Raw genomic sequence first — 27667 nt, 5'->3', positions numbered from 1 at the left:
GATTTTTTAAATTTTCAAATGGTTATATTTGAAAGGAAAAAAGTTCATACACAAAGTTTGACCTTTTCGAAGACAGTATAACAAGATATTTGGCAAAACAGGCGGGTGGGTAATGTCAGAGACATAGCTGAATGACGTGAATACAAATATAACTAACGTGTTCCACACTTCCGAATATCGATAATCGTACGTACTAGTTGATGGAGTGTGTGAATTTTGCAAACTTTCAATGCTTTACTTGCAGTGTTGTAACGGTAAAATTATAAGGCTGAAACACCATTACATCTCTGCTAGTGAAGCACTGAAAGCTTGCAAAATTCACAATTATAAGGCAGAAACACGAGAGCAAAAAATTACAGGGTTGTGTAGGGAACAAGACCGGTTACGATGTTTAATGGCATCGTAATCGGTCTTTAACCTGCAATGTTTCAAATAATTCATAAACTTATTTATATTATAAAAATCCACCAGAACTTGTTTGTGGCCATCTAGGATTTCTAAATGCAAGTTAGGTGTTATTGTGGCATAAACTTACTTGTCAAACCCGCAAACAAAATTACATAGCGATTCGAAAGAACAAACCACAACCGGAGTTTTAAAAACTAAATTATAGATATCCACTTGTCAAACTTTGACAAAAAGTATCTATAATTGCTCCAAAAATTTATGAAAAATAGTAAAACATTCACTTATAAATAAGGAATTTTGCACAGAATTTAAATATTAAATGAAACAATTATTATTATAAATTGTTTAAATTGTTATAAATTGTCTTTTTTATGCGAGTTTACGTACCGCATAAAAAAAACGCATAACTCTGAAAATTCGCATACAAAATCGCATTACTCTGAAAATTCGCATTAAAAAAACCGCATAACTCTGAAACTTTGCATAAAAAACTGCATAACTCTGAAAATTCGCATAAAAAAAACCTCAGTGTATTGTGTGGATGAGAGCAAAACGGGATTTGTCATTTACGTCACTTATACCATTATATATCTGAAACCAATCGCTTTTCGAATATGATGTACAGCCCAAGACTGGCTTTCAAACAAGATCAAGTTTGAAAAAATCGGATTAGGCGTCTCCAAGAAAATTAAGCGGAGAGAAGAAAAAATGCGTTCTGTCAGTTACCCAACATAAAACTATAGCTATATCTTCAGAACCGATAGCGACAGCCATTTCGATCGTCGAACTTGACCCACACACTGAAAGTAGCTTTCAAATGAGTGAAAGTTTGATGAAATCGGCTCAGCCATTTACGAAAAAACTACAAGGATCAGCCCCATGGGGTTGTTCGAGCCATTGATGTGGAACAAGGCAACCAAAATTTCTAATGATCGACATTTTCAATTAATCGTCACACTTTTGAATCCGCAAATGCACGAGAATCGGATTAGTCTTTATTATGAACCAACACCGAACACGCGAACCCAAAATATAGACTATATTTGTCATGATTTGCATTTGTTTTTTAGCCGACGAAATTACATCAATAGCCCAAATGTATGCAATTATATGTTTGCATATGCTTGCGATACAGATATAGATATTTAAGCTTCTATTCGCCAAACTTGTATTCAAATTTTGTATGCAAGTAGTTATTTTTATAGCGTTTCTCTACCATTACTACCATTCTGCGATTTCGGTTGAAGCGATAAACTTTTTCTCATTATCAATCGAGTTAATCTTATATAAATAAGAAATTAATCTTATGCACTCAAAATTTACCCTGGTGTAGTTGTCAATTTCTCAGGCGAAACGACATAATATGGGAATTCATCCAATCTTTCATGACACAAGATCAGGGCATACCAATTAAAGCTTCAAATCGTTTTATGGCACTTTTTGTCTTGCTGTATAGCAACAACCTACCTCTAGCAAGCTACGTGTAGGACTGAAACCTTAGCTATAATTTTGCTTATGTTTATAGCTTCGTGTGCTTCTAACAGCTTCGCTTTTGCATCGATTGACCAATCAGAGCGCTGCTTTCCCTTTGATATATCGCTTACTCCTTCAAAACCGTCGACTATGGCAGGGAAATCCGGTATGCCGGAGATTTTTTGCATGCAAAATAGGACACTGCTAGCTATTAATCAACATTTCAATGATACACTATTAAAAATAAATGGCTATGAACATTCAAATCAATGCGTAGAAATATTTCCAATCAAATGGTGACATGATATTAATAATTGATACAAAATTGACTGAGCTGTAATTGTTCAAAACCTGACCACATTTCTACATGTATTTTTCATGAGTTTCTAGTTTGCACCCCTATATAGAAAACAAAAATGTGTTCCACATTAAAAATTTCGAGATAACAAAATTTTTGAAAGAAGCATACACAAATACACATTTTATGAACTCGTCGAGCTGGGTCGAATGGTATATTTCAACAAAGCTCGGTCGAATGGTATATTTGCAACAAATTATAAACCTCCGTAACTAATTCGCAACTAATTAGCAACAAATTATACACTGGGTTTCGATTTATATTGAAACTTACTCAGGAGTGCTTCGTTAATTTCATATGGAATTAGCGCAGCACTAGAAAAAAAATGAGCAACAAATTAAAAACCTTCGATGCTATTTTGCAACTAATTAGCAACAAATTATACACTAGGTTTTGATATGTTTTCAAGCTTATTCAGGATGGGTACTTCGTTAATTTCATATGAACCTAGCGAAGTACTAAAAAAAGAACAACAAATTTGAACTAATTAGCAACTAATTGTTTACTGGGTTTCTTTTGTCGTGAATACGACTTATTTTACTATGGGGCGCCTTTTTAAAATTTACTCTCTGAGAGAGTGATAAGTTTTTGATCGTGAAAATCTCCTGTTGTATCTAATGAATCAACATAATTTTTGATACATGCCATCGGAAATGTAATCACAATTTTATGATCAAATTTTCAGTTGTGTGACATAATCTCAAATAGTTAAAAATTAAACTTTTCTGAAATGTTTGGTATAAGCGAGTATCAAAAAGGATAATTCATTAGGCGCGTTTGCTTTTCTCGTATTTTGAAAGCTTATAGCTCAGTGATCTGTAGAAGGATTTATATAATCTAACTACCAATAGAATCGAAAATTTTCAACTTGAACGTGTATTGCAACAACATTGAAGTTTTTCAATAGTACACTATTGAAAATAATCATAATCATAATAGTACACTATTGAAAAACCTGTTCGATTTAACCCATGACAGCACCAGCCACTCAGAACGCGAGATGTCTGCATCTATACAAGAGCATCCATATAAAAGTGGAGTGTTTCCTTTTTTCCTACCATTTGCTGAGTAACTGTTCCCAAAACAAGACACACACCAGTGCAACATCGAGGACCTGTCGTCTCACTGTTTCCCATTCTGCGAACAGGAAAGGAATTTTGGCAAAGAGGCTGTCCGTAACGCCGCTGCCAGTAGCAGGTATAAAATGAAGTGTGATGTGAGAAATAGCGTCATTTAAGTTAAAGCAGCTACTCTGAACGTACGTGACATCGTCAGCACGATGGCACCGAAAACCGGTAGAAAGGCAGCCAAAAAGTCCAGCAAGGCACATTCGAAGCACTTTTCAGTGCTAAAGATAATCATAAAGAACTAGTTGAATTTTGTCGCTTTCCTACCATTTTCCGAGCAACTGTCGCCGAAACAAGACACACACGAGAACCATCTCAGATCTCAATATTTCCTACCAAAAGATTCATCAAGATGGAACTAATTTGCACCGTCACTAACACATTCAATTACGAACGGCAATGCGAAAGTGGAAGTGCCGATGTTGAATACATCTTTATACTAGTATGGGGTCGTGTGAAAATATGCCATGCGAAACAGGGTTGCCATATATACAGATTAATCTTTATAATAATTATAATTATTATTAATGTTATTATTATTATTATTAAAATTACTCTTGCATTCCGAAGATCGTCGATACATTTCAGACCAGGCCATTGCAATTGTCTCGTACTGAAATTTCAAGAAGAATCAGATATCTTCGAACTTCATAGCTTCAATAAAAATAAACTACAAATTTGTCATACCTAGCCTCCCATATTAGCAAATTAAAAAGGAATTGTTTCAAGTTTGGAATATATAGTTGTAGAATAGTAGCTGTTCAATGTAACTAATCTGTACTTTAATTGTAGGTGCATCGCTTCAAACTCTATTAGTGACAAAGGGGAAAGCTTGCACAATTCATACAATCAATCAACTAACTGATATTCGGAAAAGTGATGGGAGTGTCCCAGTTTTCTCGTATTCACGACATCCAGTTATATCTCTGACATTACCCACCCGCTTTTTTTTTCAAACGTATTAAGCAGGGATGTTCTGTTCACTTCATATGAACATAGAAAAGCATTCAACCGAAAAATTTGAGTAACAAATTGAAAACCACCGTAACTAATTTGCAACTAGTTAGCAACAAATTATTGCCTAATTAGATGCCTATCTAGCAGAGGTGAAATAAATTTAAACCCGCCGTCACTAAATCGCAACTAATTAGCAACACATTGTTCACCTAAGTTCATGTTCATGATTAAAACAGACTTCAATCATACGATTCAAAGGTCAGGCTTCGGAGTGCCATTTTTTTCGTGCACACCGTTTATTCCAATACACTAGAAAGGATATAAAGACAAAGATTTGAGTCTCGAAGGAAGAGAGAAAGAGAAGGAAATGAAATCTATTTGCTTCTTAATTTAAGACACTTATAATCATTTAACAATGTTTGTGTGATCTACTTTTTGCCGTTTCTGACATTCCTACTAGTGCTGGAATAAATACGACTGTGAACATCAACTGCTTAAATATACTCTACGAATGTTAACACATTAACCGCCTTACGAAACTACGCTCAACAAAAATAACACGATATCATAAAGTAGATTCATGAATTCGGCGAAAGCCGTAGCCGCCATGTTGAAAAACCCTCCGCAGCTGATGCGCAAATCGCTCTGAGCACTGATCATCACGATCAGCATCGACTGGCGAATCTCCCGATAGTCTCGCTGACGTTCCACCCGATAGCGCAAACGCGTATGCCAGCCCAGATCGTACAGGGTGTCACCGACGTTTTCGTTCTGTCGAACAAAATAAAATTTAAAAAAAGTGATTTAGAAAAAAATGAAACTCACCGCATCGTTCAAATCGTCCGTCATTCGACAGAACCAGTAGCACTCGAACAAAACGCAGAAAGCAAAGCCAGTCAGAAGCCCCGAACTGAGGTTTATTGTCTGAGTTCGGATGACGAACAGCGCACTTCCCATGGTCATCAGTTCTCCGTAGAACAAACAGAAGAAGATCGAACTGAAGAAGGTTCTCAGCTGTTCCAGGTAATTCAACAGGACGCTGTGTCTTTCGGCAATGGTCCGCAATTCTCGCTGCAGACCGGTCAAAAATTGCAACTCTTTGAACAACTCAATTTTGTTCGGATGCCGCTTCAATCGTGCCTCGTAACGATCGACCGCCGCTTCAACATCTCGATCGACGCGATCAAAAATGGTTGCCAGTTCAGCGGCAATGTTCTTCAATTCGGTCTGAAACGCTATCATGTAGTTGTTGATGATGGTAACCACGGAAACGAACATTGCCGATATCAACAGGTTGCATAGGACATTCGTACCGTTTAAAAGCAAATCTATCCACCAGCATATTCCCATCAAATTCTTCGGTATCGGATTCTTGTATAGTCCCAACAGAAAGACTCCGGTGTCACAGCTCAGGTGAACCATGCTCATGAAGAAAGTAAACTTCCGAATCAAATCGTACGAATCTCTGCGTTGTTCATTATGATCGCTGTCCAAATACCTTTTCAAATAGTTCCGCACTGTTGCCAAATCATTTTGATAGCACCGAATAATCCCAGCTTGACAGAGCAGTGTCGTATATCCGCACACAAATTTCATCGTTGCAAAAAACTGAGCCGAAATGTGTCCCGCGGTTAACCCGACCGACAACCGATCAAGCCAAATACCATACAGTATGACGAACATGGTCTGATAGATGCGGAAAAGTCCCACGAAGAAAGGATTTTTCAGCCAATTTTGGATTCCTGAAAACAGTTGGTTGAGAACCACAGCCAAATGAGTATGAAATTTTCCACTTACCTCCAGCTATCAGGCAATACTCCGTCGGAAGGAAAAAGTTCCGCTCATCGTCCACCACTCGAACCGCACGGTGGAACAATCTCTTGATCCGAAAAATCAAATTAGACATCGTCACGATCCTGAATTGAAATGTAACCCAACCTGTTTGGATTCCAGACAACGAATGACTCAACTTGGACACCCGAGTTCGATTCGTGATTTTGAGTCTGACGTGTAAAAAATCGATTGGATTGTGCTATAGTATGTAATTATTTCAGATTCGCATTCGCAGTAGTACGCGATCGATCCCTCTAGCAGTGAGTGGTTCGGGAATGAAAAGTTGACTCATTAAAAATCAAAAATTTTGGAATCGATAATGAAAAATCGATACATAAAAGTAAATATCTGAGAATCGTGAATTAAGAACCATAAATCTTGATACAATGAGCTATGAATGAAATATCTAGAATCGTGAAGCGTGCTTCATGAATTATGAATTAAAAATTAACAATTGAGAGTTGACAATCATGAAAAAAAATCGACAATCATGACTGAACACAACAAAACGACATTTTATTCCTCCTAGTAGACAAGCAATGTCTTTCTCATTACCGTTTGTTTGAAAAATCGACGCAAGTTTTATTTCCCGTATATTCCATGAAACGAAAAAAAGCAGTCCTTAAGGCAGTCAAATTCACCCTTTTTTAGATATGACTCGTATCCGTATCCTGGGGAACAATGCTCGTAACAAATAGATGGTTAGTCGAGCTGTATGACATGTTGCATCGTTCTGTTGAAAGCCATTCAAACTATTTTCACAATCAATGGTGGGCATCACAAAACCATTTATCATGGCTCGATCGTCTTGGAAGAAATTAGAGACAAACATCACACCAAACTGTAACTTTTTGGACGTATAGAGGATGTTTTCAGTGGCATAAAGACTGTACCAGAAAGTATGGACGCACTTTGATTTCGCTGTAAATAATTCACAAGTGTTAGATATTCAAATTTTATTCGATATACTGATAATATTAGACTATAACAACAGAAAATATTATTCTCAACATTTGCTACTTAGCCATTGTAGACTAGCTGGCGCACCTTCTTGCGAACGTTCTTCATTAAATTCCGTACAGACTTCTTGGCGACAAGTTTTGACACTTTTTTCCAATCTTTTTCGAACTGTTGAATGGTTTCGACTGCCGAGACATGCTTCCTAAGATGTGCCTTCGTTAATGCCCAAAATTCCTCAATTGGTCGAAATTGTGGGCAATTTGGTGGATTCAGGTCTTTTGGGACGAAAGTTACATTTTTGGTAGTATACCATTCTACCGTTGATTTCGAGTAGTGGCAAGAAGCAAGATCTCGTCAGAAGACAACAGGATCCTTGTGGCTTCGAATCATGGGTAGAAGTCGTTTTTGCAAACATTCCTTGATGTATATTTCGCTGTTCATTGAAGCAGTGGTGATGAAGGGTTTCGAAATCTTACCGCAGCTACAAATTCCTTGCCAGACCATAGCTTTCTTACCAAAATTTTTCGACTTCAATCGATGTCTCGAACTGGTTTAACACTTGCCCTTCTCTCACCGTATAATATTGTAGTCCCGGCAAGGATTTGTAATCGAGTTTCACGTAGGTTTCGTCGTCTATGATGATGCAGTTAAAATTCCAGCAAGAATCGTATTGTACAGCTTTCGAACCCTCGGCCTGATCGATGCTTCTTGTTTAGGACTACGTTTTGGTTGTTTCTGCTTCTTATAGATTCGAAGATTCAAACGTTCTTTAGCACGAAGAACATTTGACTTCGAAGTGCCCACTTTTTTGGCCACATCCCGAACTGAAACCTCCTTCTTTTGCTCGAACGCCTTCTGTATACGTTTATCCAACTGAGGGTTAGCAGGACCTTTTTTTCGACCCGTTTTCGGTTTATTCTCAAAGGTGTTATCCTCACCGAACTTCCTGATTAAATTTCGCACGGCTTTTTCACTTTCTCCTTCCATTTTTGCTGTCTTTCTCAGTGACAGTCCGCGTTCTGTGCACCATTTGTACACAATTTTTCGACGTTAGTCTGCTGAAAGTCCACGCATTTCGAAACAAACTAATGAAAACGAATAAACAACTGCACAAGTGGTTAGAGAAGAGTGAAAACAACAGGACGCAGCCATAAAAATTGACAGATTCTGAACCATTGCGAAATGGTAGCGGTTTTTGATTGCGTCCATACTTTCTGGAACAGTCTTTAGGACCGACAATTTTGCTTATTTAGGCATCCATTTAACTTGAAATGTACCTCGTGTGACGTTCCATGGTAATTGGAATTACGCTTTTAACGCGGTTTGTCATTAGTCGATCTGACAATTCTGTCAAACGATGCTTCCACTTTAAATGGCCCACCCTGTAGGCTTTTCGACATTTCAAATGGTGCAAATTGTGTTGTAATAGCTGATGCTAGAGACGTGTCTGAGTACTAATACTTGCTTTATTGTTTAGAGTGTATATAAAAAACTATGGATCTAATTAACAGACACTTCACTAGACGCGGGATATGCGCATTGTTTTGTCCAAGTGAGCTGTTTCTTTGGTTAATAACAATGTTTCAATCTATAAGTGCTTATTAATTAAATTATGACTGTATAGTGGTGGGATCAAATTTGCCATTTTAAACGGAGGCTGATTAAAATAAATCTCGGTTTAAATCATGCTTTCAAGTCTTTCAACATGAAGCGGAAAATTTTTTTTTTAATTTTCTTCAAAGTAAGGAATGTAACCAAATTGATAATTTATTTTTACCTTTCTCTCTAGAAAGGTATTAAAATTGCTATAAAAACCGACTTTCGAACGAAACCTTGGAGACCTATAGTGTTACATACCAATCGACTCAGCTCGACGAGATTCGAAACCGTCACTTTTTAACGATCTTTTTGCCGCTCAATTTTCTCAGGGATGGCTGAACCAATTTTAACAAACTTAAGCTCGTTTGAAAGTTGCTATTGGGCCATTGATCAAATGACTGTGACTTCTGGTTTCGGATATATGATGGTATAAGTGACGTAACCGGCGTTGTTTTTTTACAGCTCATTTTTTCTCAGAGATGGTTGAGCCGATTTTAACAAGCTTAGACTCGTTTGAAAGCTACTATTGGGTTATTGATAAAGTTTGAAGATTAAATGGTTGTCACTTTCGGTTCCGCATAAGTGACGTAATCGACTAACTGCACTTTTCTCACCGGCTCTAACTTGTCGAAAATAATCAAAGAATTTCGATAAACTTAAGCTTATTTGTAAGCTGGAATGATGTCTGATCGAGTTTTTGAGAATTATGTCAAACATTCCTGGTTCTGATGAGTTGATTTTGTGCATTTTTATCTTCAGCTCTTTCAATTTGATGCTTTGCGAAAATATAGAAGCTCATGAACGGATATTCTTTTATGATTCATGTCCCAAAATTTCACTAATTGTTGAAGTTATAGGCCGAATAAAATCCATTCTGCAAGACGCCGGCCATAATTCATTACTGACTTATACCAGTGTGAAAAAAGCTCCGGCGTAACAACACATAATATTGACAACACTCAAAACAAAGACGAATTTACAATGCTCTTTCTGGTAGAGAAAGGTAGACGAAAAAACCATATGCAAGTAAATTATATAGACTATTCAAATCACAAATGAATGAAACTTTATTCAAACGAGTGATGTTTGCGATGTATTACGGATTCGGAGATCAGATTCGGTAGATTTCTATGACTTTTCACTTGAACCTAAGTTTCCGAAGATCGGTAAAATGTACGGAAATATTGATAGCGGATTTACCGAGGTCAAAATGTAGTCGCCAAATGACCCTAACCGGTCCAAATCGGTTAAGCCTTTACACTCAAACCTCGATTTACGTACCTTGTATATGCATATATGTACTAATATACGTATGTTAAGCATGTGTGCAAATATTTATACTTCTTACTATATATAAATATTGGTGAAGTAAATGCGATCATTTCTATGTATAAATATATACACATATACAGACGGGTGAGTGTTTAAGCATACATACATACATACATACATACATTCATATATATAATGTTCGTAAATGGAGGATTGGGTGTATTAAGAAAATTGTACGGATGGAGAGATATGCACTCTGTCGGTTACGTCACTTCTACGATTATATTCGAAACTTGGTCTGTGGCCACATTGTAGCTGTCAAATACACCCGAATCCACTCAAATCGGTTCAGCTAGCTCTCTAGCTAGTAAATTGAGCGGACAAAAAAGGGTTTATTTGTCGGATATGTCACTTATGCCATTATAGATTCAGAACCGGAACTGTTAGCCATTGGAGCTCGATCAATGATCCAACAGTGGTCGAGCCTAAAATTGTCGAAACTAGTACAGGTAGCACAATGAAAATTAAGCGAACGAAAAAAGGCGGGTGGGTAATGTCAGAGTCATAACTGGATGACGTGAATACGAATAAAACTGACGTGTACTAGTCGATTGATTTGATCGTTTTTTGCTTCGGAACCGGAAGTGTTTGTCATTTTTTGAAATCAACTCAAATTAGGACATGTAAAATCGAACGGATAGAAAATAGTGCTGTTTGTCGTTTAACTCTTCCACGACCATAATCACCAGAAAAACATAGCAGGGTGCACAAAATTTCTATAATTTTATGAGAAATATTTTTCCCGATGATCCTTAGAAATAAATATACAAAGAATTCTGTTTATTATATCGTATTTTATTTTTATTGATTTAACTGCTTTAATTTTCAGAATAGTAGTTAGTTATGGGATTCTACGAAACGATTTCGTGTACTTGTTTAGCACAAGTGGACGTTGCACATAACAAATTTAATATGTGTTCTTTTTTCTACGCACCGTTTTGCACAAACTTATTTTTTATTCGTTTAGAAACACATTTGCCGCCTTGGAAATAAGGTTTTTTAACATTCAGTAAAAAAACACATCGATATAATAATAATTGAAGAATCGATAACGATTTTGATAGAAGGGAAATATATTTCCCCATGAGCGTTAAGTGGTTAAAGGGTGTCTGGCTGTATTTGGTTTATTTTTCCCACTTGCATGCACCTTATTTTACAGGTTCTCGTGACACATAAAAATATTCGAAGAACGTTTTCCGAACAGTCAGGATAACTGAATCGATGGGAAATCGAAAGACATACTTTACCCACATCTACACTAAAGTCTGTTTTTATGCAGTGGGTTGTGAATCAAGTTTGAATATCAATTGGCTGTCACTTCCGGTTCCGAAGATATAATGGTATAAGAGACGCAACCGACAGTACGCATTTTTCCCTGCTCAATTTTATCGAGATGATGACTAGACCGATTCTCACAAGTTTAGGTCCGTTTGAAAACTAGTCTCGAGAAGCGAATGAAGTTCGAATATCGAATGGCTGTCATTTTTGATTTCAGAGATATAATGGTATAAGTGACGTAAGTGATAAAACGCAATTTTTCGCGACTTTTTCTCAGAGATGGCTGAATCGATTTCAACAATTCTAGGCTCACTTGAAAGCTACTATTGATTACAGGTCTCTCACAGAAACGACGTAAACAGTTCCGAACCGTGTATATTTTTGTTGCGAACACGCCGCTAGATGGCCCAATACCAAATTTGATGACAATCTATCCACTAGTGTTTGAATAACAGTTGATCGTGTCAGAAAAGGTATAGTTTTCATCAAGCTATGGAAAAGACGAGTTTCGTGTCCTGATAAAACAGCAACAGTGAAATTGAATGATTTGCGGTACGGATTGGCCCACCATCCCCCGTATTCTCCAGACCTGGCCCCCAACGACTATTATCTATTTCCAAAGCTGAAAATGTTTCTCCTGGGAATGAAATTTACGTCGAATGCTGAGGTCATTGCAGAAACGAAAACCTGTTTTGAAGACCTTAACGAATCTTTTATTTAAAGGGTTTAAAAATGTTGGAAGACTGATGGGTCGCTCTAAGGAGTGTATCGATAAGTATTTAGCAGCATTCAAACAGTTATTACTCTGAAATGGCTTAATTTTTTGCAGTGTGTTTTGCGGTGACATGTTTGTTTACATGTCAATAACAGCTGCGCAATCGATTGGTTTCGGTACGGTTTATCGTTTCAATAATGAGTCGAATTTATCCGGAAACGCGAAAAAAAATTTTTGCACCACTTGGTGCTCAGAAAGTGGTGTCACGTATAACGAAATTGCAAAACGGGTGAAAATGCACCACACCAGTGTCAAAAATATTATCGAGAAGTTCGGTAAGACCCTTTCCATGAAGGATTTGCCCCAATCCGGTAGGAAAACGAGTCCCAGCCAGCCCGGCCGGGGCTTAAAAGTGGTTGAGTACATCAGGAAAAAACCCATCGGCGTCGAAGTTCAGGCCAAAACAAGAGCGCGAAAACTGTATAACCGGATTCTACAGAATAAAGACGGATGCATCCCGATCGACGACGAAACCTACGCCAAGGAAGACTCTCGAGCGCTGCCCGGACCGCAATATTATACGAAATCGGTATACCAGGACCTGGACGACGCTGACACCACGGTGGCGATGGAAAAGTTTGGGCACAAGGTGTTGGTCTGGCAAGCAATTTGTACCTGTGGTTTGCGGTCGTCGATTTTCTTCACGAAGGGCACAATTAACGCCAAGGTGTACGAGGAAGAATGTTTGAAGAAGAGAATGCTGCCACTGTACAGAAAGCATAAGGCTCCTCCTCTCTTCTGGCCGAATTATGCTTCAACCCACTACGCCAACTCCGTTCTACAGTGGTTGTCAAAAAATAATGTACAATTCGTGGAAAAGGACATCAACCCACCGAACTGCCCGGATCTTCGGTCAATTGAAAGGTATAAGGCAATTGTCAAGTGGCACTTTCGGAAGGAAGGTACAGTGTCCCAAAACATGCAGGAGTTAAAAAAAACTGGAAAGCTGCCACCAGGAAAGTCACAAAAGTAAAATGCAAAGTCTTGACATTACATTCCTTTTGTGGAATTTGGCCTTTCTGTTTCAACAGACTTCGCAGCCGATTCTTAGTGTACAGAATCATTGCATGGCTAGTACTATGGATCCTACTGACACTAAGAATCCTTCCAGGTCGGGGCTCGAACATACGACAACTGGCTTGTAAGACCAGCGTCCTATGCATTGAACCGCCAACCCGGGACAAAAGTCACAAAAGTAACTGTGCAGAATTTAATGAAGAATGTCAAGTCCAAAGTGCGAGCGTTTCACAGAAACTAGGATTTTCTTCAATATAATCAGTGAAATGCATAAAAATGTAATTTTTCTACAATATATCGAAAACTGATTTCAAAATATGCTTATTTTTCGCTTTTTCATTCAATAATCAATGTTGCTAACTACTTCTCGATACACTCCTTATATGGAGATTAGAAGAATAAAAAAGTTTTCACAGTGAAAAATTCTTTGTTATCGTATAAGTGACGTAACCGACATTTCATGGTTTTTTCTATTTGCAATTTTTTTCTCATTAAGGCCATCGTCCAAGTACCATGCGCGCGGGTGGTTTTAGGAAATTTTCGATGGAAATTTTGAAAAATTTGCCAAAACCAAAAACATACAGACCTTTGAAATATTTTTATCTATCTACAGGGTGAAAATGGCTGGAAAATTCGGAGGATTTTCCGAGTCTTATCAAAAATAGCTCTGAAAAATGAGTGTTTTTGTGATATTTCACAATTATGTGGAAACATAATGCGATGACATATGTTTTTTTTTTTCAAATAAACCTTGTGATACACAGATTACATTCGGACACATTTTTGGAAAACCTTTTCACGCTTTTCATAGAAAATCCACGAATTTCAAAAATTTCCACAAAATCGGTTATATGAAGTTTGTTGATTTTCCATGAAAAGCGTGAAAAGGTTTCCCAAAAATGTGTCCGAATGTGATCTTTGTTGCGCCAGCATAAGGTTTTTTTGAAAAAAAAAATTTTCATTCCATCGAATTATTTTTTCAAATAATTGTGAAAGATTACAAAGAGCTCATTTTTTCAGTGCTATTTTTGATAAGACTCGGAAAATCATCCGAACTTTCCAGTCATTTTCATCCTGTAGATAGATAAAAGTATTTCAAAGGTCTGTATGTTTTTGGTATTGTCAATTTTTTCAAAATTTCGATCAAAAATTTTCTAAAACCACCCGCGCGCATGGTACTTGGACGATGACCTTAAGTTCAATGTTGTTTATGCTTTTGGTTTCGAGAATGTTGTCGAATATGTAACGTAATCGCTGTAGCCCGTTTCTTTTTTACTCACTGAATCAATCTGAATGAATTTCTGTCAACAATCGACTAAATTCGTGTCAGAAATTATCACCAAGAATAAAATGTGATTTAATGACACTATATCGATGAAAGAGAAAATACATTAGGTTTGCGTCTTTCTCAGCAGCGCACGAAAAGTTGAAATCTGATCTTAACTCGAAACCTTCTCCTCTGCCGCATGTGAGAATACATTCCAGAAGGCAACCTGATTCAGTAGCGCGAAACACGTGTATGATACTTTGCACAAACCGGTCACAAATCTCATTCCGATTATTTCAAACAATTCATATTTCTCTTGATCTGGTCTGCATTAAGGTAACCAGATTTTAGAGTTTTGTCCTGAAAATAGTCGTTAGAAAATTCACTAGAAAGTAAAAAAAAAAATCCTTACACAATTTTCAAAATCGGACTGAAAAATGACAATTTCAAAGCTAAAACTGTGAACAGTTGAATCCATGGCCTTTCTTTGCTCCGCGATAAGAAACGTTTTCGATCGCTTTGAAGCGTTTGAACTTTTAGCTATGACATGTTCCGGTGATGAAAGTGACAGCGTGGAAAAATCGCTGCTGGCGGAACTCCTTTCCATGGGACTGATAGGACCGCCGCTAGTAAGGCAGAATATTTAATTCGTTGAAATATGAGGGCTTGCTAGTGTGAATTTTCATGGTCATTTTTGTTACGTATGAGGTTTTAGTTTTACGCCTGTTTGACGTCAGAACTTATTTTCACTTCCCACAACACTTTACAATGCAGTGATTTTGAAATAATGAAATAATAATCCGGTTGAAGCTAGAACTAATGAATTGAAGCAGGGCAATGAACTCTTCACTTTGCTATCGCGCACTGTCAGAAGAGTCCCTGCTATTACCAGTCATATTCCAATCGTTATCGCATATATGCATGTCCCCAGTCGAAGCCCGCCCGGAGAGACGAACACTTGAAAATTGCAAACGTGACATATCCTGCCGGATCCTGCTGCCGCTTCCTTTGGGTAGTAGACGACATCGCTCAACAACGGCGGACCCAACCTGCCAGTGTCAGCTAGCTAGCGAGCGCGCACCCATGGTCCTTTCTAGTCGCACTTTTCCTTTCCCCCTCCCCCACCCCCCACCAATCCGCGCAACGGACCGAAGCATAATTGCAAACACAGCGAAAGATAGCGAGGTTGATAACATTATCGTAGCCCGGGGACACATTTATTCATTAAATGCTTGCCTTCAATCGGAGGCGCGCGCGTCGGAAATGAGGCCGCAAGGGGGCGCGATTGAAAAGCTTCCACTAATAATTCCTGCCTGCATGCCACCATAATTCCATAATTCCTGCCTGCATGCCACCGGGGGGGAGTCTGAATAGAGTAGTAGTGTGTAGAAACTGGGAAAAAGCCTCGCCAGTTGATTCGGGATCGGTTTTTTTTACAATCATCAGTCAGCAATCCGGCGGTGGAGATAAAGTGCTGTTTCTGATTCAGAACCATTTTTTTGCCAGCCTCTGCTTTCCTTACTGAACGAATGAAGTGGTCAATTTGGTTGGAACTCATGAAGTTCTTTTGATGACAGGCAAAATGTAAAAAAATCCTTATCATTTGTCATACCGCACCAGTTGATTCCACACACTCACACCGTTTTCCAGTATCGAAGCATGCCGGAGAGTTTCCTTATTTGATTGAAAACACTCGGCAAACATGTAAACAAACACACGGACACAGTTACGCACTTGGGACGACGACGACGGTCGTAGCTCGTCGTAGTCCATATTCTGGAAGTGATGGCACGGAAAGTTGTTAACGGAGCGCAATGATGCCAGGCAGGCAACTATGAAAAGAAAGCGAGAACCATTTCTTTCTTTTAAAATTGAGCCTGAGGCATAATGTGCGGGGGGTGGTGGCGGTGGGTGGTGGGTTGTGGATATTTGTAATGTTTTCTGATGGTCCCAAGCGTCATGATGGAGTTACAAGACTGCAGCAACGGGAACGCATCACATATGGAAGTAATTGTGTTTGCTGTAAAATGAGATGGGAAACGAATATTTTTTTTATAGATTATGTTGTAAATAACGGCGTATGACGAAAAGCTTGTATGCTTGCAGCTCGGTACTATAACTGGTTGTCGGCACTTTACGTCTGCTTAGCGGTTTAACTTGAATCGTTGAATGGCTTTAACAATTCAACATAAACTGCTAATGCACTGTTGAATGAAAGGCGAAAAGTTAATTATAAGATTGAAAAACCTATTTTAATCCACCTTGTGGTGTGATGATGCATTTTTCATATTATTATTTGGATTATAGAGGTTTAAGGCCATTCGCCTTTTCCGGCCAGCAAAACTTCTTGACCCTAAAGACTGTCCCAGAAAGTATGAACGCAACCAAAAACCGCCATTTCGCAATGATTCAGAATCTGTCAATTTGTATGGCTGCGTCCTGTTGTTTACACTCGTCTCTAACCACTTGTGCAGTTGTTTATTCGTTTTCATTAGTTTGTTTCGTAATGCGTGGACTTTCAGTAGAACAACATCGAAAAATTGTGTACAAATGGTGCACAGAACGCGGGCTGTCACTGAGAAAGATAGCAAAAATGGAAGGAGTAAGTGAAAAAGCCGTGCGAAGTGCAATCAGAAAGTTCGGTGAGGATAACACCTTTGAGGATAAACCGAAAACGGGTCGAAAATAAAGGTCCTGCTAACCCTCAGTTGGATAAACGTATACTGAAGGCGTTCGAGCAAAAGAAGGAGGTTTCAGTTCGGGATGTGGCCAAAAAAGTGGGCACTTCGAAGTCAAATATTCTTCGTGCTAAAGAACGTTTGAATCTTCGAACCTATAAGAAGCAGAAACAACCAAAACGTAGTCCGAAACAAGAAGCATCGATCAGGCCGAGGGTTCGAAAGCTGTGCAATACGATTCTTGCTGGAAATTTGAACTGCATAATCATGGACGACGAAACCTACGTGAAACTCGATTACAAATCCTTGCCGGGACCACAATATTATACGGTGCGAGAAGGGCAAGTGTTAAACCAGTCCGAGACATCGATTGAAGTCGAGAAAATTGGTAAGAAAGCTGTGGTCTGGCAATCAATTTGTAGCTGCGATTAAATTTCGAAACCCTTCATCACCACTGCTTCAATGAACGGCGAAATATATATCAAGGAATGTTTACAAAAACGACTTCTAATTCGAAGCCACAAGGATCCTGTTGTCTTCTGGCCAGATCTTGCTTCTTGCCACTACTCGAAATCAACGGTAGAATGGTATACTACCCAGGCGGAATGCGTGAAAGGAATCGACTTACCCATTACGCTATACCCGTCCCCAGTTTTCATATTACTCATACTCATTCATAATCGTATAAACATAATTTTATTTTTTTTTGCATAAAAAACTTTTTTTGACACTTGAATAGAAGCCAAAATTGATAAACCTACAAATTTAAACTGTTTTGAGCCTAATTCAGAAGATTTTTGTTCGTTTTTTCATCCTTTATAAATGACAATTTGTAATTTTAAACACTCCTCACCCTGTAGTTCTGAAACCGAAAGTAGGAATCGGATAATATTTAACAGCAGTCCACGGATCCAAAAAACCGTTCAAGTGTCAATACTTGTCGCCAATACTATGGTGGTGGTAGATTACATAAATCATTGAATTAATCATTGCTAATTTTGAAATCCTGAATACAATTGGTAGATAATCTGAATCAAAGTCAGCTCATTAAAAATGGTGCATTGATCTGCTAGAGTCAGATCAATTGTAAAAGGGTTTCTCATAGAAGATAAATTAATTGGGTTATTTGGAAATAAAACCAGCAGAGAGTTCAATATCAAGAACTCGTACTTTCTGATTATTTTTCTGGTTACTGGTTACGAGTTACTAGCATTCAGGACCCTATTAGGAAGAAATAGATCGATAGATACGTTAGAAAAAATATTGGTGTTTTAGAAAAGCCAGGCGTGGCAGAAGAACGATTTTAAATTGGATTTGGATTAGATGGATTTCAATAGTTGAATTTATGTTTTTCATCACAATCAGAGCATGTAAATTCTTCTGAGGATTTCGGTCATTGAATAGACTTGTTTGCATTTACCACAATTTAAATAGTATGTCGATATGGCAATTTGTTGTCGGTCGAAGCCATGGCAATGACGGTATATATTCTGTTTGGTTCGCAGTCCGTTTATATTTGTTTCGTTAAGTTTGAGTTTGTTTACTATTGTTGAGCGCAAAAAGTATTTCAAAATTATCGTTGTTAAACTCTCGTTTCGGAACCGAGAACCCGTGAATCGTTATTGGAAGACTCTTCGGAACAATCCTAGCGTGAAATACCACCTGGTTGTGTTGTATCTAGCCAGAAATCCCAGTGTCATTTTTGATAAAGTGCCTGGTTATTTGTTTTCGTTTACGCGCCAAGCAACTTCATTGTTATCATCTGTATCTGGCTTCGTTAAGTTCTTACTGTCTCGCTATCTACCATCCGTGCATCACGAAGCAGTGGAGACAACAAGATGGATAAAAAACAATGCGGCGAATGTAAACTCGATGTGAACGACATCGAACCGATGCGCTGCGGCTTCTGTGATGCCTACTTGCACATCAGCCAAAACTGTTGTGGCATAAACACTAGAGGTTTGCGAGATGCCTTTACCCAAGGTAAGCTTATTCTCTTGTGTACCGCTTGCAGAGAAGAGTTAAATGGTCGAAGCATTCGCACCTATATTACTGAGACTCAACAAGCACCAACAGTGTCGCCGGACTCGCATAGCGATTTAGTCCAATTGCCTGCGCAAGTCCAGCAGCTTTCAGAAGCCGTAATTGCATTAAATAAAAAAATTGACGGTATGTCGTCTGCTCAGCCTAGATGGCCAACGCTAAACTCAGCAACACCAAGGGGTGCAAAGCGTCGCCGAACAGAAGGAAATAATAACGTTCAAGCTCCTACCGATTGTGGTACCAATCAGATCGATTTAAGCGATCTGTCGGTACGTAATGTTGCAAAAAATGCCGATAGGTTTTGGCTTTACCTCTCTGGCCTCAATCCATTGATCACGGACGACGACGTACGGAAAATTATTTCTCGCTGCTTGGATGTAACAGAACCAATGGATCTAGTTCGGCTTGTGCCAAAAGGGCAGGATGTTACCGGCTTTTCGTTTATATCATTTAAAATTGGATTGGAGCCTGGCTTAAAAACTAAAGCATTGGACCCATCATCTTGGCCCGTCGGAATCTTGTTCCGGGAATTCGTGCATCTGCCAAAAAACTTAGATCGCCGTGTACTTCCCACCAGTTCGGAGAGTTATTAAATAAATCTATTTCCGTGCGCTGTACTGTGGACGGTGGAAACCTTCGGGTTTCCACCAGAGGCGAGTATTTTCCAACTGATTTTTCTTTCACTACACTAAATGATCCCGCGTTGCAGCATGAGGAACAAGACGAGGCACAAATATGGGTGTACTACCAAAATGTTCGTGGCTTGAGGACAAAAATCGACGAAATTTTCTTGACAACAGCTGATTGTAATTTTGACATAATCATTTTAACTGAGACTGGACTCGACGACCGTATCAACTCCCAGCAGCTGTTTGGGAACTCCTTCAACGTCTTCCGCTGCGATCGCAGCTCAGCAAATAGTGAGAAATCAACATTTGGTGGCGTATTAATTGCCATCTCACAAAAATATGCCAGCTCTATCATCGAAACGCGGAATGGACACTCTATTGAACAAGTGTGTGCTAGCGCTACCGTACGTGGAATAAAATTGTTTCTATGCGGTATATACATTCCTCCTGATAAAAGCAAAAACGTCGATTTGATAGATGCACACGTTTCAACTGTTTCTGAGCTGTGCAGTAAAGGTTCTGCTAATGATATTATTTTAGTGTGCGGCGATTTCAACCAGCCCCGGATTGTATGGAATCAACGGCATGAGGAAGAACATTTCATCTGTTCCTCTTTGCTACCCGCTGCAAGTACGGCACTGATCGATGGAATGGATTATTTGAATCTTTGTCAAGCGAATCAACAAAGAAACCATCTCGGGCGAGTACTCGATCTAATTTTTTGCTCTTCAGAGCGTCAATTAGTCGTTGAGCGTAGTGTTGCTCCTCTGTTACCCGTCGACCCGCATCATCCGCCTCTAGTTGTTTCGGTGCCAGTTGACTGTGTGAACAATTCACGGCAATCGGAGCCTATTCATGAATCGAGGATGTTAAATTATCGTAAAACTAATTTTACTGCTTTACTAGAACATTTGCGGAATGTTGATTGGACATATTTACAAGGGATCGATAATGTTAATGAAATGGCAAGCGTTTTCTGCGATGCGTTACTTCAATGGTTTAGCTCAAATTTACCATTCGTTAAACGGCCCATCAATCCTCCTTGGTCCACAGTAAGGTTGCGTGAATTAAAACGGGTTCGCAATGTTTGGCAGCGTAAACATCGTCGATGGCATAGCTCTGAAACACTACGAATGTTCAAAAGTTCTAGTGAAAACTATCGTAGGTTGAATGCGGGGTTATACAAAGCCTACGTTATGCGGGTACAAACTGATCTTCGCCGGAATCCCAAACATTTTTGGAATTTTGTGAATTCTAAACGTAAATCTTCATCAGTTCCTTCATCTGTTTGTTACGATGGTGTTGTATCCAAATCAACATTGGAGACTTGCGACTTGTTTGCAAAGTTCTTTGCTTCGGTATTTGCTGGAAATACTGCCTCTGATATCGAAGCTAAGGTTGCAGCGTTGGATGTTCCTGAGAACTTAGTGCACATCGACACTTTCGATATTACTCCTGATATGGTTGTTGCAGCGGCAAAGAAATTGAAACGTTCATTCTCGATCGGGCCTGATGGTATACCAGCAGCAGTCTACAGCAACTGTGCAACTGTTTTAGCCGTTCCTCTCTGCTTGATATTCAACAGATCATTTGAGGAAGGAATCTTCCCGACAATTTGGAAGCAGTCTTATATGTTTCCCGTGTACAAAACCGGTGATCGTAATAATGTAAGGAATTACCGTGGTATAACGAATTTGTCTGCTGCATCAAAACTCTTCGAAATAATAGTGAGCAATGAGTTGTTCTCTCGTACAAAACATTACATCTCAGTTGATCAACACGGCTTTATGCCCGGGCGTTCGGTCAGTACTAATCTTCTGGATTTTACCTCGACCTGTATTTCACGTTTGGAGGAAAAAGTACAAATTGATGCCGTATATACTGATCTAAAAGCGGCATTCGATCGAATTGATCACCGTATTCTTTTGTGCAAGTTATCGCGTCTGGGCGCAACACAAAAGTTCATTGACTGGCTTTGCTCTTACTTAAGTGGTAGAGTCTTACGAGTCAAGCTTGATTCCTGTATGTCATCCTCGTTCTCGAACATATCTGGTGTACCTCAAGGCAGCAACTTGGGTCCACTTCTGTTCTCGCTGTTTTTTAATGACGCTATTTTGCTGCTCGATAGTGGCTGCAAATTAGTTTACGCCGACGATTTGAAACTTTACCTTGAGGTACGCTCTATTGACGACTGCGTGCGTCTTCAAAAGCTTCTGGATGAATTTGTTACCTGGTGTCGAAGGAACTGGCTTATAGTCAGCATAGCAAAATGTCAGGTCATAACATACCACCGAATTTTGAATCCATTACTTTTTGACTATAAAATTGACGGACAAACGCTTCAAAGAGTTGATCGTGTTAATGACCTTGGTGTTTTGTTGGATTCCAAACTAACTTTTAATTTACATCGTTCCACATTAATTACAAAAGCGACTCGACAATTAGGATTTATTGCTAAGATCGGACGTGATTTTAAGGATCCATATTGTTTGAAGGCATTATACTGCTCGCTAGTTCGGCCTATACTTGAAAATGCTAGCATAGTTTGGAGTCCGTATCAACTAGCTTGGAGTTTACGAATTGAACGTGTGCAGAAAAGATTTGTTCGATTCGCTCTAAGGAATCTACCCTGGCAAAATCCGCTAGATCTTCCACCGTATCCCGATCGCTGCCGTCTGATTGGTTTGGACACACTGGAACGGCGCAGAAAAATTCAGCAAGCAATTATTGTTGCGAAAATAGTAAACGGCGATATTGACTCTTCGAAGTCTTGATTTCCGTGCTTCACAACGATCGCTACGTTCTACTGGTTTACTTCAACCGAGATTTCACCGAACGACGTTTGGATTCTATGAACCGATAACAGCATGCATCAGAACATTTGGGACTGTTGAACATCTCTTCGATTTCGGCGAACCTACACATAAATTTGCGCAGAAAGTGTTACGTTCCACTATTTTATAACTTGACTACATTATATTCATTAAGACCTTTTATTGTCGGATGAATTAGAGAAAAATAAATAAATAAATAAATATTTTTCCCATCGAACTGAATTTTCCACGTTCACTTCCGTAAGCAACGAAGAAAGCTCAGTCCGAGTTGCTTTGAAATTGCTGACATAAATTGTTGTTGGTTTTTCGAAGTGGCAAGCGTCCATTTTTGAAGTTTCGATCTATGTCGCTAAAGCTCGATTCTGAAAGAATATTGTTAGAAAATTAAAACCAACTATGTAATTTAGAAATTGTATATTTCAAAACATAATGTGAATTTATTAAATCCGAAAACCAATAGTTGAGAGACCGGGGCTGGACCGGACACGGAGTGAAGCTGGGCATCTTAAATACCTTATAAACCAGTAATTACTTCGATCCATGGATTGATTTTCTAAACGCGCTTTCATGTGACAGACAGACGGCAGTTTGTTGGATGACGCTGAGTTAATTCATTTCGGCATCAATCGTGTTCGTGTAATTGTAAATTAAATTTCTTAGATTTAGTCCTCTCGGCTACCGACAAACGTTCTCTAAATACTTTTATTACGTTAGTGTCAGTTGGCTTGGCTTCATTGAACAATTTCGACAACTCGGCGTGCGAATAGATTGAAATTTTGTAATGTGCGAGCCGAATTTTTAACAACTGAAGAGCAAACTCCAAAACTAAACAGTAGACATACTGCTTGCTATACATACACTGAGGTCTATTTTACGCGGTTTTTTACGTGATTTTTCTTAGGCGAACTTCCCAAGCTATGCGTTGTTTTTTTTTTTCAAGGATTTCCGAAGCTACGCGGTTTTTTTACGTGAATTTCCGAAGTTACGTGATTACCCGGTTTTCTTGTTTTGTTTAAAAAAATGCATGAAACGTCGAGATCTGGTGTTATCCCGATTTTTTTTTAAAGTCAACTCTGACACTAAGAAAATTTTCGATTTGTTTCAAAAAAATATTTTTTGATTTCGGAAATTTCAAAATTTTTCTAAATCTCAAAGTCGATTTGAAAAAAAATTTTTTTTTGAGATTACATCTGGGAGTTTCATGCATTTCTAAGACATTCAGTATATTACTAAAAAAGTCTTGTTTTGCGGTTTTTTTCTACACGGATTTCCGAAGTTACACTTTTTTTTCGTGTGTTTTTTTACGCGGTCCGTATTTAAAGCGTAAAAAAGACCTCAGTGTACTCATCTTTAGAATTAGGGGTGTACAGATTTTTTTTAATGAACGATAGAATAACATACGTCAAGTTGAAGTTAACCAATTTTTCAGATCGTGAATCAAAAATTATAAAATCTGCTAATTTCATATTTTTAAGTTTCGTCTTCGACTCATCACTGCATTAGCAGACTGTGCTGAACTCGACAATATGGGGAAAGCACTTAGTGCCAATACAGCGGCTTCGCAAATAATAGTAGTATCCAGAATGATTTGCAAGAATGAAATTTTGTCAGTTTTGCGGTTTATGTTCGACTCTGTTAATTTACTGTTAATACCTGCTCGTGGTTCAATTCTTTTAATGCTTTTCGCAAATCACTTGTTTGCATCTGAGTGCAATGTCTATACTGATGCCTCAAAGGAAAATAAGCTTTATTATTGCTATTTAGATTTTCGTTACCTCAAGGGCATCAGTTTATTGTTGAGCGCACATGATTATTTTAATTTTGTTTTTCGTTTCGTCTTCGACCCATCAAAGTATTAGGCAGTTAGTGTTGAACCGCGAGGTGGTATTGGCAATTTAACATAAACTGCTAATGCACCGATGAGTCGAAAACGAAATGTACAGCAAAATGAAAATAGTCACGTACCTTTGAGGTACCAAAAGCCCTAAATGAAATTAAAAAGGTTTTTGGGTCAAATAAAGTACAGACTGCCAAATTCTTATTGATTATTGTTTTCAAGAATTTTCTAATATTGAACTCTAAAACGTCACAACAAAAACTCATCGAATCCTAATCTCTCGGGCGTTCAGTTGCCAGGATTATTGAACTCAAGAGCGTTTAAACTGGCAAGCTCAATGATCCATGTTTAGGCAGTTTGTTTGTCACCCGTCTACAGTCTACGGCGGTCCCTTAAACCAACACCAGACTCGTGTCGCTTTTCCAGAGCTCAGTGATTTTTAATCCCAACAAAACGAGACAAATAACTTTTCCCATCGTGTGTCGTCGTCCCAAACCGTAGCAGTAGGCAGCAAAGTAAACAACCGACAGCGATTGGTCCTGGTGAAACTTGAATCGAGACAGAACGATAAAAATGAAACCAGAATTCAATTGACGGGACGCTTTTTTTGTTGTTGTTGTTGTTGGGCCTTTTTTCCCACAACCCCGAAGGTATCCGACATAGAAAAGTCACCCGAAAGGTGTTACACCGTGCTTGGATACTCAGTCCCAAAAGTCGATTTTCGTTCGTTTGATGAGATTCGTCGTTCGGTGAGTCGTCACCCGGTTGGCTGTTGTTAGAGGGGGGATGGCGAGCGGCCCAATGTTATCACATTTTCTGTCACTGAGTTAAGATGTCGAGATGGAGACGACCGGAGACACCCGGTGCGAACCGAAAGCGAATTTTTATGTTCAATTTTCACCCCTTTCTTAGTCGTCTTCCGGATTTGCGGGTTTGAGGTGGGGGAAGAACGAAGAAGAAGGGATATCAGGTAAAGGGAGCGAAAATTGAACAGGCTCCCATGTCTCTTTTATTTGCGATGTCACAGCAGATGATGGAGTTCGCACCGAAACCTCGTAGAACAGCGAATATCGTTTTCGGTTGACAAGTTTAAAAGTTGAAGTGTTCGGTGGGAAGGAGGGACCCTTTGGACGGGGGGAGAGGGATGTGGCTGAAAAAATGGCTACAATTTTGCCGAGGCGGAAACTGCATCCCATCGTCATCGCCGCAATCGGTTGTTAGGACATCGAATGCAATTACCAGCTAACCACGTTCCGCATCGTGTCTGGAGAGAGAGGAACCACAGAGAGAGCCCGTGTCGGATTCGTAGCTGGATGCGAATCATGACTAAATTGAATGAAAGCTTATTGGAAAACTGGTGTCCTCTAACAAGCAAGTGCCCAGTTAGAAAACCGATGGCGAACGGGAGAACGAGCCATCGGTTGCTATAAAGTAGTACATCCGTCATCGGCAAATCGCTCACAACCGGGAAGCGGGATTGGGAAAATGACGAATCCAATTTGATTCATTTAGTTGATTTATTGGATTTCGTAAGGAGCTAATACGGAACACTTAAATCCATTTGCAACACAAAATTTGATGCACGCATTTCATCTAAATTTTCATCCATTATAAAAATCGCCACACGAAAATTTTTCAACTTCTTTGTATTGACGCCAAACAAAAACTAATCGTACGATATGCGTCAAAATTTGACAGAATGTGTATAAAAGTGTTGCCAACGTTGAGAGAATAAAAGTTTACCGATTGGTCAAGCGCGGTAATTTTAAAATGAAAATTCCGGTTCTTTTTTGATCATAAGGTATAGGAAAAAAATGACTGTGGCTAAAATTGTTTCCTTTTGCTTCAGTGTTGTTTTTATTTTTACCCGGAAAAAAATGTTTTTCTCACTGAACACAACAGAAGATACAAATCATTTTTTATCGATGTTTCAAGTTGAACTGCTAAGTGGCACTAGCAGTTCATGTTGAACTGGTAGACACTGAAACGGCGGAAACGATTAGTTTTATTTAGCATTACTGATACATTCCGTTCAGTGATAAATAAATATGTACGAAAAACGCTTCTTTATGACTTTTGCCATAACAAAACAACAACGAAGACAGAATGGACCAAGATGTGATGTGTGAACAAACTGGTCCTCAATCCATCATCGGTTAGCGATGACCACTACTCCCATCTGCCCTAAGAGTTTGGTTTTGCATAGATGAATGAACCAATGCGACCCAAGAATGATTTTTACAAAACAGCAACATTATTTTTTTCATGCATATTCTTTAATTCGTTGTAACACGAAAACTGCATTTACGCGGTTTTTATGCATCTTTTACGCGGCACGGATTTTCGAAGTTATACGGATTTCCGAAACAAACGGTTTTCTTTACTCGGATTTCCGAAGCCATGCGGTTTTCTTGTTGGGTCTCAGAAATGCATGAAACGTCGAGATCTGGTGTTATCCCGAAAAAAATTTCAAGTCATCTCTCTGACATTTAGAAAATTTTTAATATGAAAAAAAAAGTTTTAGATTACACCAGATCTCGACATTTCATAAATGTTTAGGACATTTGACATCAGAACAAAAATATTTCTTCAATTTTACGGTTTTTTTCTACGCGGATCTCCACAGTTAAGCGGTCTCAAATTCTCAAAATAACTTCCAAAGTCGATCGAAAAATTTTTTTTTGTTGTTTTACCAGATCTGAACGTTTTAGGCATTTCTAAAGACTGTCCCAGAAAGTATGGACGCACTTTGATTTCGCTGTAAATAATTCACAAGTGTTAAATATTCAAATTTTATTCGATATTATTAGAATACAACAGATTATTATTCTCAACATTTGCTACTTAGCCATTGTAGACTAGCTGGCGCACCTTCTTGCGAACGTTTCTCATTAAATTCCATACAGACTTCTTGGCGACAAGTTTTGACACTTTTTTCCAATCTTTTTCGAAATGTTGAATGGTTTCGGCTGCCGAGACATGTTTCCTAAAATGTGCCTTCGTTAACGCCCGAAATTCCTCAATTGGTCGAAGTTGTGGGCAATTTGGTGGATTCATGTCTTTTGGGACGAAAGTTACATTTTTGGTAGTATACCATTCTACCGTTGATTTCGAGTAGTGGCAAGAAGCAAGATCTCGTCAGAAGACAACAGGATCCTTGTGGCTTCGAATCATGGGTAGAAGTCGTTTTTGCAAACATTCCTTGATGTATATTTCGCTGTTCATTGAAGCAGTGGTGATAAAGGGTTTCGAAATCTTACCG

The 27667-nt window shown here is 38.8% G+C and overlaps 2 protein-coding genes across 4 annotated transcripts in view; one reads left to right on the top strand and one right to left on the bottom strand.

The window, feature by feature from the left end:
- LOC131426486 (uncharacterized) overlaps positions 1-27667 on the top strand; it is a 570323-nt gene that overhangs the window by 96127 nt on the left and 446529 nt on the right. The window lies entirely within an intron of this gene.
- On the bottom strand, positions 3688-7309 carry LOC131426488 (uncharacterized). Its single transcript, XM_058589258.1, has 2 exons — positions 5149-7309; positions 3688-5094 (listed from the first exon to the last, which is right to left on the bottom strand). Exons 1-2 carry the CDS (start codon positions 6004-6006, stop codon positions 4855-4857), a joined length of 1098 nt encoding a protein of 365 aa, XP_058445241.1. The 5' UTR covers positions 6007-7309; the 3' UTR covers positions 3688-4854.

Source organism: Malaya genurostris, chromosome 1, assembly GCF_030247185.1.
Source record: "Malaya genurostris strain Urasoe2022 chromosome 1, Malgen_1.1, whole genome shotgun sequence".
NCBI classification, from domain to species: Eukaryota; Metazoa; Arthropoda; class Insecta; order Diptera; family Culicidae; genus Malaya; species Malaya genurostris.
Note: the sequence above shows the minus strand (reverse complement) of the source record. Positions and strands in the feature narration are given on the sequence as shown.

Excerpts from the sequence above, each read along its gene's own strand:
- LOC131426488 (XM_058589258.1), bottom strand. The coding sequence starts at position 6,006 with ATGTTCGTCATACTGTATGGTATTTGGCTTGATCGGTTGTCGGTCGGG. Across the intron at positions 5,095-5,148 it reads CGGACGATTTGAACGATGCG|AACGAAAACGTCGGTGACAC; the intron begins GTGAGTTTCATT and ends TTTGTTCGACAG.